Source organism: Glandiceps talaboti, chromosome 2 (assembly GCF_964340395.1).
Source record: "Glandiceps talaboti chromosome 2, keGlaTala1.1, whole genome shotgun sequence".
Lineage (NCBI taxonomy): Eukaryota > Metazoa > Hemichordata > Enteropneusta > Spengelidae > Glandiceps > Glandiceps talaboti.
In genome coordinates this window covers 6,140,601-6,155,929 of record NC_135550.1, presented here as the reverse complement: position 1 = coordinate 6,155,929, position 15,329 = coordinate 6,140,601, and the positions used below count along the sequence as shown (strand labels likewise).

Here is a 15,329-nt window from a genome sequence, read left to right as displayed (position 1 = left end):
TTATGCATAACGCATTTGGCAATCATTCAAAATGCATGCCCACTGGGCAAATGAGCAATCTGCTTTAAACCACGCAGATGAAAAGATTTTCTTGCGACATATACTGAAGTTTTCCTGTAGGCTACCAGAGGAAATTGGGATTAGTAAAGAATTGCAGGTATATTGTTCATCTATAGGTATTGACAGTTTAATATGCATGAATGTCTTTAAGTTTCCCCAGGCATGTAAACTAAAACTTCCGCAACTTATTTCCCACTCATCAATTTGTGGGCTCAATACCATGTACAAATTGAGAAAGTAATTCGAATTCAAAGAAAATGTTGTATCCCATTCACCATGAGAAAGAAAAATGAACTGGAAAGATTGTTTTCCATGTTCCAAAACTATGTTTATGAGTATGCATTTATAACTCTAGGAAAATGTGTGCCTTTACTACCAAACCAGAGTGACTATGGAATTTCAAGTGGAATGGGCAGGATGATGTTTTCTCTGTCTTACACATTTTTTTGTTACAAATTACATTAACAAAATACAGAAACTGATAGTGCACAAGCATATAAATGATAACTTGTGTAACATTATGAGCATAAATCAACATCAATTCGGATGAAACAAGGAAGATTCAAATACAAAACTGTTTGTGTTCACAGTGAGATAAAATATAACATTTCATGTGCATGCATGTTATCAGTACCTATATTTTGTTTGTGTAATTCGTATAACACAAAGATCTGTGTGAGATGTAAAAACATTGTGTCTCCTAATTGAAAGTCTATAGTCTTTCTTGGTTTGGTAGTAAATCATCCACAGTAGTAGTTTTTGTATACATTATAAAACTGCTGGTATTCATAGTAGTACAGTGTGGCACATTGTATTTAAAACAACAGTTTTATGCAGGCTAACTCAGTAATCTATTTTTTGAGGGGGGAAAGCACTATTTTTGTAACAGCAGCTGTTTGTACGTCGTGATATCATGGTAGTGTCAGTTTTGTACACATGACATACAGAATGGTGTTTTCAGCAGTTACAGTGTGTAATATATACAAATGACTACAATATATTTTTGACACTTTGTCAATTTTCAATTGAGAAAAAAAAGCCAGTCATTCAGATTGACATCTAAATTTTACTGACTTAAGAATAGATGCCAAGAAAGTCTTGAAGTTGACTTGTTTTCACTGAAACACCAGCAAAGATACATGAAATATTACCCACAAACTTGACCTACTGTCTGGCTTGACATACTGTAATCCATAGTTTCCACTTTGGTAGAGGTGAGAAATTGACATTTACTATAGGTGAAACCCCACAATACCTTCATAATCATATAGTCCACATAGTGGTGAATTGAGGGATAAGAATATCTCTCATACTGTAATAATTTATCACAAATTTGAATATGACAGAAATCATTTACTAGGTATCATACTCACTGTCGAAAAGGCCATTAGGTGACAAATTGCCTTAGATGTCTGTACATGTATGTAAATGGATTTTAAATGGATTTCATATGTTGATAGTTTCATCAACATTCAAGTCACATTACCTTATAAATATAACTATTATAAAATAAATGTGCCATTAAACTAAATCTTGACAGGATACTTTTTTGTAAATTGTTGTTTTCCATATTACCAATGGCAACAAGCAACGACTACAGAAAGGACATTTCCATGTTTCTTTTATTTTTTGCACTGTGTAGGATGGATGGATGGATGGATGGATGGATGGATGGATGGATGGATGGATGAATAGATGGATGGATGGATGGAAGGATGGATGGGTGGTTGGTTGGTTGGATGGGTAGATGGATGGATGGACAGATGGACGGATGGATGGATGGATGGATGGATGGATGAATGAATGAATGGATGGATGAATGGATGGATGGGTGGTGGGCGGGTGGATGGGTAGATGGATGGATGGATAGACGGATTGATGGACAGACGGACTGATGGATATATACATATATACATATATACATACATATATACATATATACATATACATACATACATACATACATACATACATACATACATACATACATATATATATCGTTATATATATATATATATATATATATATATATATATATATATATATATATATATATATATATATATATATATATATATATATATATATATATATATATATATATATATATATATATATATATATATATATATCGTTACTTGATTTTCAATTGATGTTGTCATTGATGGCAAATGATCTGTTGGTTGCTGTACCTTTCAAATATTTGGTATGTTTGAAGTCAGCTGAGGCTTAACAAACACATCTATTGGCGTTTATATAAAGGCTTGCATTGCATCCTCAACTAATCTGTTCAGAATGGCATGGTTTTAATTTATTAGGATGAATGATATCACCCATAGCGGCAGGTTAACAATATGCAATGATAGGTGGTTGTGGCATGACTTTTGTCATATGGGTTGATGACTGCAGGATAAATTGATTTCCTCTGTTGATTTCACGTAGGTTGGGTTGATGGGGAAGTGGTGTCTTCTGTTAGTAAACTAGTAAAACTTGGAGCAGAATGAGATACAGGCACCTGACAGTTATCTGTTCATTGACACTGCAAACTTCTTACATGAGGTCTTTAACTGTAGGAAAAACTTTATTTACAACTGAGACCTATATGATATTTATTTATTTATGTATTTAATTTGATATTCTTTGTGTCCTATAACTATAAACCAGAGGGCTGGATGTGGCTCTCTTTTTGTAAATTTTATTTAAGTATTGTATAATTTCACATAGGACACCTTAATAAACAATAGCATAACACTGATGAGTTTATATACAGTTATGTAATATATAATATATATATTATAAATACATATATATTGAATGCTTACCTTCTCTTTTCTCATTTCTTAACACCTTCACTTTATTAATTGCTTCTAATTCTTTTCCATCTTCGGCTACAAAAAAGACAAAGTTTCATAAAAGTTATTCTTTGAAGGTCAGGTCAAAGTTTGACTCAACTCTGAAACTATTTTTCACTTTTTACTCAATGCTACAACTCAAACAGAAGGAAACGTCAGTTGACTGTTAGTATGACTTTGAGCAATATTCTAGATTTACACCAGGTCAACTAAACATCAAATAATGACATCCTGTTGAGGGTTGGGTGGGGTGGGAGTTGCTTTAAAAATGATATACACACATAAATATATACGTATGTACGTATGTAATACAATGTACATATGTACGTACGTGCACACACACACACACACACACACACACACACACACACACACACACACACACACACACACACACACACAGCCTGACATACATAAGCTCTTTGCCCTATTAAAACATACTTCTAAGACAGTGAAACTATTGACCTTACAAACTGTACATGTGGTGCAGGGGTTGAACGGTCAAATTAACCAAATGTCAAATGCTTGTTCAAACAAAATTCCTTACAGCCAAAAACCTTCCATCATCTGGGAAAGCAGTAACATACACCTAGTCATCTGATGTTGTTGATAATTTGATGGCTATATTCAAGAGAACTGGCCAGAAATAAAACAAAGTCAAGCTAACTTTGTGTTTCCAACGTGCATGTACAAAGGTAACAAGACTGACATCTTGTATGACTCAAATTCCACGTATATCTATTAAAAGAATCATTCTCTTTCCCACATTATGATAGCTTATTAATAAATGTAATATTGACAGCAGTAAGTGCATATTACCATCAATCAAGTAATAAACCACAAAATTCAATCATATCTCCATTACTGTAACTATATCATAACTTTTCATTTGTAACGTGCACTTTACAAGGATATCCTTATTCTCATCTTCAAGGCTTGATTTATAGAAATGACATTTTACAAGCAACCCCCTCAACAATAAAACTTCCACAATTTAGCTTTCTTTCAGAATAATTGATTTTCTTAAAATCATGTTACACATTGTATGCTATTAATTTTCACATCTCACAGTTTTTGCTAGAGGTGACAGAATCTACCAAGTTCCCCACGTATTTTACTGCTGTTACCAATCTTTTTTTTTATGTTGTGGGTGGTAATTTAGCACTGGCAGGTAAAATCTACCCGAGTTCCAAAGTCACCTTACCAGGGTTTCCAACATAACCAAATGTTTTTGTTATGGGCAGCATTATTTTAAAGTTGATGAAAACCTACCTAGGTTCTATCCAGTCATTCTACACTGGTTCTACACAAACGTTTTGTCAATGGTGTTTAACTTCTTGGTTCTTTAGTCACTTTTAATAGGGGTTCCAAACAAAATTATGGTAAATTTGGTAGCTTGCATTGGAAATTACATCTCTTTTTACAGACAGACAGACACACACACACAGACACACATTCAAACAGGCAGACAGGCAGACAGACAGATATATGTGTGCACGCACGCACATGCATGCACGCAAGCGCGTGCACGTGTGTGTGCACGCACACGCACACACACACACACACACACACACACACACACACACAATCCCAAGCAAAATCTAGCCAATGCCTAAGGACACTCACAGAAAACTTTCTGAGCAGAAATTGGCATCAATTATACAGGCCTTTATTTTACTAATACATGTAGTGAACTTTGGTGTCATGCAAATACACCAAATCCAAAATGGTGGTCAGAAACTTTTGATGGATTAGAGAGTTTACATAGTGACCTACTTCAAGGATTGACCTTTGCCTCATTACTGTCTGTTAGTGTTTTATCTTTGCTTCATTACTGAATGTTAGTGTTTCAAAGACAGTAGGTCAGGTCGATGCATTATCATTTCAGTGGACTTTCTACTTCATCGAAGAATTTTAGTTTACTTAAAACTTGCCATTCTAAATCATGCATTAAAAACATTTTAGAATAAGACTCGTCAGTTAGGTTTTGCCAGATTGCAAACATAGATTGTCTCCCAAAAGAGCCACATCTATAAATCGCTCTCTTTCTCTTTACGATAAGAATGTACATGTCATTAATTTTATTTTTTATTTTGTGAAAGCCATTTTAATAACAAGCTAGTTCTCCTTTTAATTGATATGAAGTAACCCAAAATAACAATGATGTATATTTACAAATGTATGTGGAATGAGTAATGTCAGAAACTGAAGAAAATGGCTTGCTGCATCTAATTATTAAAAATACATAATGCAAGTCAATATCGTAAAGTGCTATCGCATTACTAAAACCATAAACCAGGCTATGAACACAAATTTCAAAGTTCGAGTAGGATATTGCAAAATCTCTAAACTTGATTAAATTTACTGCATCGATTGAAATCCTGATGTTTTTTTTTATCAGCTCGTAATAAAATATACATTGACTAAAATTTCATGTAAGAATCATATTAAAAATACACATATACAATGCCAGGAAGCCACCAAAGGAAATACCAAAATACAGTTGTATGGCTTTGCAGCTGATAGCAATAAACTAGCAAAATGGGAAGTCACGCCATTGAAATACAGTGATGCCACTTTCAGTGTATTACAGATTTCTGTTTGGTAGTACACAACTGGTTTGTGATAATTACAGCTAACACCTTCAGCAAGAAAACACTAATCTATATATTCAACAGAGCCTTCAACTTTACAGTACATATACCTATTGGAAACTGGCACTTTTTAAATTGACTGATTGAGTGATTGATTGATTGATTGATTGAGTGGCTGGTGGGCTGATTGATTGATTGAATGTATATTGATGGAACTGAGTGTTCTTTCTTCTCTCTACACTAGTTAATCAATGCTTTCAAGTCCTTCTCAAGTAATCTTTTGAGTTCAAGTTGAAACAGTATTTGAAGAGAGAAATAGAAGCAAGCATAAACCCTCCACCAAATGAAGGGTCTCAACCAAATGGAGGGTCTCCGCCAAATGGAGGGTCTATGATGCAAGCAAGGATTATAAATAAACAGGGGATTATATACATAGACAGGTACAGTAGTCTGTACTTTAAAAGTGTCTCAAAGTCAACAATGTCAGCAAATCTCTATTCCGCCAAGTACACAGGTACATGTACATGTAATGTCTATATCATTGAAACTGACAACCCAATGTGTACGTTGTGTATGTATACTGTTGTATTTATCTCAATTGGTTCTGACAGTATGGTAATAGGATATTTACTAATGTGATGTGACAGGCATTGAGGTGCTTTATAGGCTTATTGGATTTTCTTATCAGTGCATTTCATGTTTTCCATGTGTCAGATTTTCACTTACATTCAAATATTTAAAGTTAAATGAACTTAATAACGAAAACATACCCTGAAGAATGAAGTAACGGACAGCACTGACATATTACTACTATGCAGCTAATAGGTAATGGGATCAGGTGGGAGTTGCCACTTGGTGATGTTAGACAGACAGACAGACAGACAGACAGACAGACAGACAGACAGACAGACAGACAGACAGACAGACAGATAGATAGATAGATAGATAGATAGAGAGACATGGAAATTTACTCAATTTTTCAGCTTTCTATGTATATAAATAACACAGTGCCGATCACACAATGAACCATAGACCCTACACATTTTTTATTTCTCTTGCAAGACTAATCTTCAATCTTCACCAAGACAATTTTTTTGATGACAAAACAAAATGAATAGATGTATTATGATTGTGTAACTGCATGATTTAGTAGGGGATTTTTATTTGATATTTGAAATGTTCATTATAGCTAACCATATCATACCATGCACAAGCCAAGTTGAACAAAAAATATGAAATATATATACTCGCTTTACGTCATGACAACACGCGTCTATGTAACTAGTTCTGCTGTGTTCGAAATATGAGTCAAAATGTTTAAAATTGCATATTACTTTCCCTGATTTCTCTTTGGTATTACTGGTGCTAGAATAATTATGTTATTCTCTAATATTTATCTTCATTAATATAAGCTGGAATGTGAATAATATAAATCATCCAGAGACTCGTAGTGACAAAGCCCCCTTAGGTCATTTGTATTTTCCATGGCTGAACGAAGAAAAACATTGGGGAATAACATCTAATTGTTACCTAAATATGGTTATCAACAACCCAAATATGGTTATCAACAACCCACATATGGTTATCAATAACCCAAATATGGTTATCAACAACCCAAATACGGTTATCAACATCCCAAATATGGTTATCAACATCCCAAATATGGTTATCAACAACCCAAATGTGGTTATCTATAACCCAAATATGGTTATCAACAACCCAAATACGGTTATGAACAACACAAATATGGTTATCAACAACCCAAATATGGTTATCAACAACCCAAATATAGTTATCAATAACCCAAATATTAAAAGTTGGGTTATTTCAACAATTGTTGCTGTTAATAGATGGAATACACATCTACACTTGGTTAGCTACTATTTGACTTCTATAATAATTAGATATTATTCCCAATATTTTTCTTCGTTCAAACAAGGAAAATACAAGTGACCTAAGGGGCCTTGTGACTACAAGTTGCTAGTAGTGACAAACCCCCTAGGTCATGAGTATTTTGCAGCTGAATGGAGAAAAATTTTGGGAAATAATATAATAATACCTCCTCCAGCATAGTTCAGGGAAAAATCATAGCGATTTAGAATGTTTTGACTACAGAACCAGTGACGTAGACAAGGGTTGTCATGACACAATACGGCCAGGGTATACAATCTATATTTTCTGTACAAAGACAATAACTTGGTTTGTGCATGGTATAATCATACCTATACAATTATTCATAATTTATACAATTTGTGGTAAAAATCAGCAGCTGTTATTAAATCAAACATTTACTTTGTAATTTTATGGTGCTTATACATCATAACTCACGATGATCACTCTGGAATAAATATACGTAACAACTAAAAAACATCACATCCTAATATGTGCAAAGATTCCATTCCCTATTCACAATTACTTCGTTTACGTCATATTTGTAGTAGTGATTTGGATTTCAGAGAAAGGTCTGCAGAATTTTGCACTGTCACATACTTCCATCAACATGGTTATCCTATGTCGGTTACCAATGCGGCTTTACTTAAAGTGTCATCTTTGTCTAGGGAAGTTTGTATCAAATCACATGATCAGAAGAGTAACGACGATCGTCCCATATTAGCTCTTACATACCATCCCTTTTCCACTCTGTTCCATAACATTAAGATGTATTCAGGTGTTTACCTAACAGTTAAAGCTCGCTGATAACACCTTGAAAAAGAATATTTATTCAAAACGTCGAATGTTACAGCAATAGATTGACTTACAAGTTCCATATGCATTTCTTTACATACATACATACATACATATATATATATACACACACACTCTCTCTTTCTCTCTCTCTCTCTCTCTCTCTCTCTCTCTCTCTCTCTCTCTCTCTCTCACACACACACACACACACACACACACACACACACACACACACACACACATTTCACAATTTTTTGTCACAATTTTGCTGAAGACCATCAAAACATCAACAACTTTTCTCAGAATACTTACGATGATCACTATAGTCATCCACTAAGATAATTTCTTTGATCATTTTGGCAGGACTTCTGTTTAGTACACTGAAAGAAATATAGAATATAGAAATATATACGTATACTTGTAATATCACCGAAATCACACATACAGTCAGAAATATAATACAATACACATTAACTTTGGATTGTGAATACATATGATATTGTTTTAAATGTTAATGAGTCTACAAGGGATAAAATCTTTCTTTACAATTCCCTGAAGAAAGATTAGATAATAATTTACTCTTTCTGTTGATCATGTTGATAAACTTATGTTGTTTTAAGCCTGGTACAAATCTACCTTGAGTTTCCTATAGGTATTCACCAGGGTTCATCATGAAAATTATGCAACGAAGTATGACTTCTGGTTTTACTTGATTCCCCATCGGCTTGCTGGATTCCATAACCTTAATACTGAGCAAAATATCCTTAACTCTTGTTTTCCAATATTTTAGTATTCTCACGATCACACCAGTGTACACATTGCAGTAAATACCGATCTGACATGCCAATCACTTACAAGGATAGATGACTATCTAACCCAATTTCTGCCATTACACATTACATTGTGAGCTCCCGATAAGTGCATTGAAACATTAAACAGAATGGTGACATTTTGAACTCCACAAAACATTCAATCTTTTCACTTAGTTCCAGTGGGAGAGACATGGAGAGCATTCACCTGGAAACACACATTGATCATTTCAGTGATGTCTACATTACTTTCTTCATTAATTCTGACACTACAAATTAACATGCCTGGATAACTCTTCAATATGATGTGAACGATACTACTTCACAACCATTACGTGTGACTCATAACCCACCATGCATTAACGATTTCACAAAATTTTGCATTAGGCCTACATGTATAAACTGCCGACCCTGAACTGTTTTTTTTTACAATTTCAAGAAAAAAATAATAACATTGCAAAAATTGTGAAGTCTCGCAAGAAATAGTGGATGCGGAATCTGACAAAGTGACATCAACTTAAGAAGACAATATAAAACTGTTCTTCCAATCTGTAATGGCTATACATCTGATGAGAAGAAACCAATAACACAGAGACCATAAGGAAAACAACAGAAAACATAACTACATGTAGTTGAACTAGACACTCACATATGAAAAAAACACTATATATTATATAAAAAATATATTAAAAATCTACCTACCCCACCTATTCTAAAATTGAGCGTAATCAGAACCACACAATTTTTTTGTTTGGCCTTACTTTAAACCATAGATCCTCCACGTGTGGTTCTATCTTTAAACATGGTTGTTACATTATTTGCATATGTGCACCTGTGGTCCTATGCCACGATAACCTAGAAGCCAGTACCTAAGGAGCACTCATACAAACCTTAGAATCTGAGCAGAAATTTACACAATTTAAGATAGACTTTTTCCTTATGCGACGTGCAATATAAGCAAAATTTAGCATGGAAGTCACTGTTTGGGATGGGTAAAAACTTACATAGTGACCGCAAAGTGACACACTGTGTTAGTCAATGAAAGGCAACCACTTCATCTGGTCATGCATATTACAAGATAACTACATGAACTTAAAACATAAAGTCTGATAAGTATTTTTTGCCAGAATGGGATAAACAAAAAAGAACTTTCTAGATATAGGGTAAAATTCTTTTGTAGCATGTCAATAACTTATCTTAAATATACCTTTTAAAATGCAGGTACAAGCTACATTTGTACATTTGTAACATAACATGAATCAGCCAGATCTACACTTGATTTGGAACAAGCCATACAGCACATATGGCACATCTAGCCTGAGGTCTGAAATCTATCCCAAATTCGCCATATTTTGATAAACAAATTGTGACATTTCTAAAATTATTTCACAACTAGCTTTTATGATCAACTTTGGTATTCTTTGTTTTAATCCCCTGGCTAAATATGTTGCTGCTGAAATAATGCTTAGTTTGATAAAACAGTTGATCTTCTGTTTCAAAATACACATACAGATATAGAGTCTTTATATGTCTCAATTCAATATCAGACACTGCACACACACCTGAGCTGTTCATACTAATTTTGCAACAAAATACAAATGTATGTAACATCAGATTAGTATACGATTTGAACATCTTCACTATTACTTTCCACCATATTTGACTCTACATGCAGACAAACTGCCTTTTGGTTTATGCTTTTTTAAAGTCCAAATGGTATATGATAGCCTGTTTATTGCATTTACTGTGACTTTGATATCTGTTGTGTTCTCAGCTTGTAATACGTTCCTATATCAAGTGGATGATTACGATTTGAAACTGATTGTTTGCAGTGGGTAGTGATTACCTATGTTAGACAGGTTGATATATTCAAATGAAGTCATTATGTAAGTGAACATATGTAACTGCAATGAACACAGTAGGCAACACACAAAATGTGACAATTTACAAGTAATCTACATATATTTATGCAATTTTAAAAATAGGAGCATTTTGTATTCTGATAAGGCCTAAAACAAACATTGTTTGGTTCCGGTTACGCGACACCACCTAGTTTTTTACTGCCGACCTTGAACTTTTTTTTACAAATTCGAGAAAAAATAATAAAATCACGAAAATTGTGAAGTCTCGCAAGAAATAGTGGATGTGGAAACTGACATCAACTTAAAAAACAATAAAAAACTGTTCTTGCAATCTGTAATGGCTGTACATCTGATGAGAAGAAACCAATAACACAGAGACCATATGGAAAACAATGGAAAACATATCTACCTGAACTAGACACTCACATATGAAAAAAAAATATATAAAAAAATAAAATAAAAAAATCTACCTATCCCACCTATTCTAAAATTGAGCATTATCAGAGCCACAATATTTTTTGTTAGGCCTAACGGCTCTTGGAGTGTTGCTAACTGAATCACTTTGATCATGGGTAGTATTAGAAGCTGGCAAGATGAGAGCTATCGGAATCATGGTCAGTGCCAGAAACAGGCTTGGCATATGAATGTTTACATATATAAATTATATGTACATAAATTAGCATATTTTCTATTCTAGTGAGCAAAGGTAGATTGAAGCTGCTTGTCCAAATGTAGACATACATCATGATTGAAATCCTTGGTCATACAGTTCCACAGGCAGACTGTGACCACATGATTGTGACAAAAATACTACCTACTATAATTTTACTCTGGAAATCTCCAAAATTTCTGAACTGAAATTTTCTTTCTACCACGAAATCTGAATCACTAATTCTTGCTTAATAATTCTGTCATGATTTGTAAACAATAAGTAATCCAGATGGACCAGTGCAAATTGAATTCAGTAATTCAAAATGTCAATTCAGTGGTGACTGGTCTCAAGACCACTACTCATTTCAAACCCTCATAGTATAAACATACACTCATACACTATATAATAAAATATATGATGCAATGTCTTCAACCAAAACACAAAATTTTTATTGTTGTTCGTCAGTGGCACATCAAATTGGCTGAGAGGACACACTATCTTCAATTTCTTTGTTCCCTAAGATAAAACTTTGCTGTCTATTACCATGAGTGACTTCAACAACAGCTATATCTAGTTCAGGAGACAGACTTCTTTCTCTATTTTCAAGTCCGACTGCAACAACAGCTATATCTAGTTCTGGAGACAGACTTCTTGGTGCTCCATATTGATCAAACTTTTCACCCGTAACATTATAATAGGAGTGTCAAGACCTCTGTACATGTAATTTAGAAAATGTCCTCTTGCCATAATGTTAAATTACTCCATCTAATTGTACTATAAGAATCACACGTCCCATGACACAATAACATAGGTATCTAAATGTCAAATGGCTCCATTGTATGAAAAAGATGACATACATCTCCATCACTATGTCTGACTAATAACTATTAAAACGTTCACCCATTCTTGAAACCTCTTGTGAGAGAGAGAGAGAGAGAGAGAGAGAGAGAGAGAGAGAGAGAGAGAGAGAGAGAGAGGGAGGGAGGAGAGAGAAAGACACACACACACACACACACACACACACACACACACACACACACACACACACACACACACACACACACACACACACACACACACTGCACTACGCACTGTACATTACCAAATTTGTACAGCTTTCTACCTAGGGAGATGGTGGTTTAATTGACTTTATAGTATAAAGTGTCACTCTTCATTTTCTTCTTACCTTACAACTGTACGTAAAAGTGTTGACCTGGCTTCATTATGAAATGTGATTACTACACTCGTTTGAGGTAATGCTTTATCCCAAATCTTCTTTTTACACCTGTTAGAAAAGAGAATGATCAACAACATACATTTTATTATGAAATCTTACACAGCATCAGTATCATCTGCACACAAACATATCAATATAATACACCTGTGTTGGTTCTCGGACAGTCTGACAGATTTATATTACGAAACTAAATATTTTTGTTTTTAAAGGGGTACAAGCTGAGTTTATACATATTTGGGCATAGTTTTTGCTGCATATTTTAAAAGGTATTCACAGTATTGTACCTATTGAAGCATACTTAAACATCACTTGCAAACTTGGATTTTCAGATTTAACCTGTAAACGATCTAATGGCATAATTTATGATACATTATCAAAAAATGTTCAGGAAATCCTTACTATGCAATCAATTGTTCTAACCATGCCAGAAGACAATTGTAATGTTATAGAAGACATGCATTGACATTAACATTATACTAGAAGGTAGTTTTATGTAAGTATTATCACTGGAGTAAAAAAATTATAAACTCAGCTTGTGCCACTTTAAAGGCAATAGTGTGTACAAATAAGCAAAGTTCCAAGACTCTTTATGGCGTTATTCTACAACTAAAACTTTTTTCAAAGTGGCCATAAATGGAATTATTTTTCCATAATGTCTGCAGAGAGGAATATTTATCATAATTTCTACACATTTATTGTTTTGTTTTGTATTTTCATATTTAAAATAACATACAAACATTTTTACACTGTCTGAACTCCGTCCTGAAATAGGAGTTTAGAGGATTTTTGTGCCCCTGTATTGTAGTAATCAGGGTTCGTATCTACATTGTAGTCCTGGACAAACCATACTCACAATGGATTCCTAGTGTCTGGTATATCTCTATCCATCTTCAATTTATCACTCGCTGCTTGGTTAAATTTATTTCTTGCATATGCATCTTGCCCTGAACTGAGTAACGTTTTTGATATATAAGTCCTCTCATCAAAACTTTGATAACTTTTATCTGGGTTGGGAGCCCAGTGTAATGTGTCTTTTTTCTGTTCAACCACATCCACATGTTCAATCTGACTGCTGTCTGCTTGAAGAGGATGAAATTTCTTCCGAGTTTCTTCCCCCTGAGAAAAATATACGAAATGAAAAGAATTAGTATGATTTTAAAATCTTAACACCCCACTCCCACCCTAGTTTCAGTTACTCAGACTCTCACTGCTGGGGGCTCTGCCTATGAGACCTCCCCAAGCGAGATTCCAACTCATCAGCACAGGAAGTCTAGAGCAATACATGCTGGGGAATACTTCACATCCAACATCGTAGGCTTAAACAATTTAGGACCTTTTGCAACAAGTTATCACTTCTCAAGTGAATGATACAATGTACATCTACATGTACATGTAAATTACAACAAACCGGCTTCGTAAGCCCATTTTTTATGACATGAAAGAAATGTACATGCGACTTCTGTCATGAGGTAGTTGAAACATGGTTCCCCAGACTCTCATCTGGGTGGTCTCCTAAGAAAAGCCCTCAGTGGTGAGAGTCTGGGTAACCAAGCCTACCCCACCCCCATATGAACACAAAGGAGAGATATACTAATACTTTGGATCGACTTGTTCTTTCCTATGATCTGTTTGTAGCTATGTTGGTTTTTGAGGGTTTTTGAGTTTTTGTACATCTTGGCATGACTTGTATATACAGATTAACAACAATACTTCACCATGAATGTACCAAGTTGTAACCATTTGAACAAGAACACTGGCAAATCCTACATTTGTACCTACATTGTACATGTACATGTGTATGTAACTTGTATTGTTAATTTTACGACAAAGATTATTTGTTTTATTTGTGGTTTTGACTGGATTATTTTTGGTCATGTACATTGTACTTAACAAGTAATTATGTAAATTTAAACATCCATGTATTCCGATAAAAGTTTTTGGGAGTGTGGCTAAGTAAAGCAGGGTACACGTACAAGTATGATGTAGCATCACAAGCTGAGATGATGACAGCTACATGTATTGGACTCACAGTCTTCTAAATGCATTAATTTCAATTGTGTAATAGGCAAAATTGTGTGTATTCTAAATTAATCCTTCCCAACATGCACAATTGGGATGCACTGATTTGTTCATTTTTACATCACCAAGTAGTAACCATGGTAACATATGTAACCATGGTAACACATATTACAAGGGCAACTGAGAAACATGTATTGTAAAAACGTCCAAATGTTACTGGCTTTTATTGGCTTCCTTGTTTCAAAATGGAGAATACAAAACATTTCCTCCAACTCAAAGCCATCTCTGGCTCTCTATAAATACACATGTATGCATGTATCTATACACAGTCAGAGAAAATACCACACTATGGCTTGCCATTATTTCCCAACCAATGCATATTTTTAAAATCTTAATCTAGTCCAAAGGCAAGGCATATTAAAAAGGGAATTCATCCTAACATTTCCGTCTCTCAGCTCATCATGTGTGCATAATTTATCTTTGGACATCATACATAAATGTAATATACATGGTACAATACATCTAATACAGTCAGTTACACTATAAATTCCCTACATGT

General features: G+C 34.3%; 1 protein-coding gene across 1 annotated transcript in view; it reads right to left on the bottom strand.

Moving 5' to 3' along the window:
• Window positions 1–15,329, bottom strand: part of LOC144448950 (polypeptide N-acetylgalactosaminyltransferase 2-like) — a 64,982-nt gene that overhangs the window by 24,647 nt on the left and 25,006 nt on the right. The window contains exons 2-5 of the mRNA XM_078139338.1: window positions 13,605–13,867; window positions 12,701–12,799; window positions 8,504–8,571; window positions 2,883–2,948 (exon numbers count right to left, since the gene is read on the bottom strand). Coding sequence (XP_077995464.1) covers window positions 2,883–2,948; window positions 8,504–8,571; window positions 12,701–12,799; window positions 13,605–13,867 — 496 coding nt within the window. The remainder of the gene's footprint in view (window positions 1–2,882; window positions 2,949–8,503; window positions 8,572–12,700; window positions 12,800–13,604; window positions 13,868–15,329) is intronic.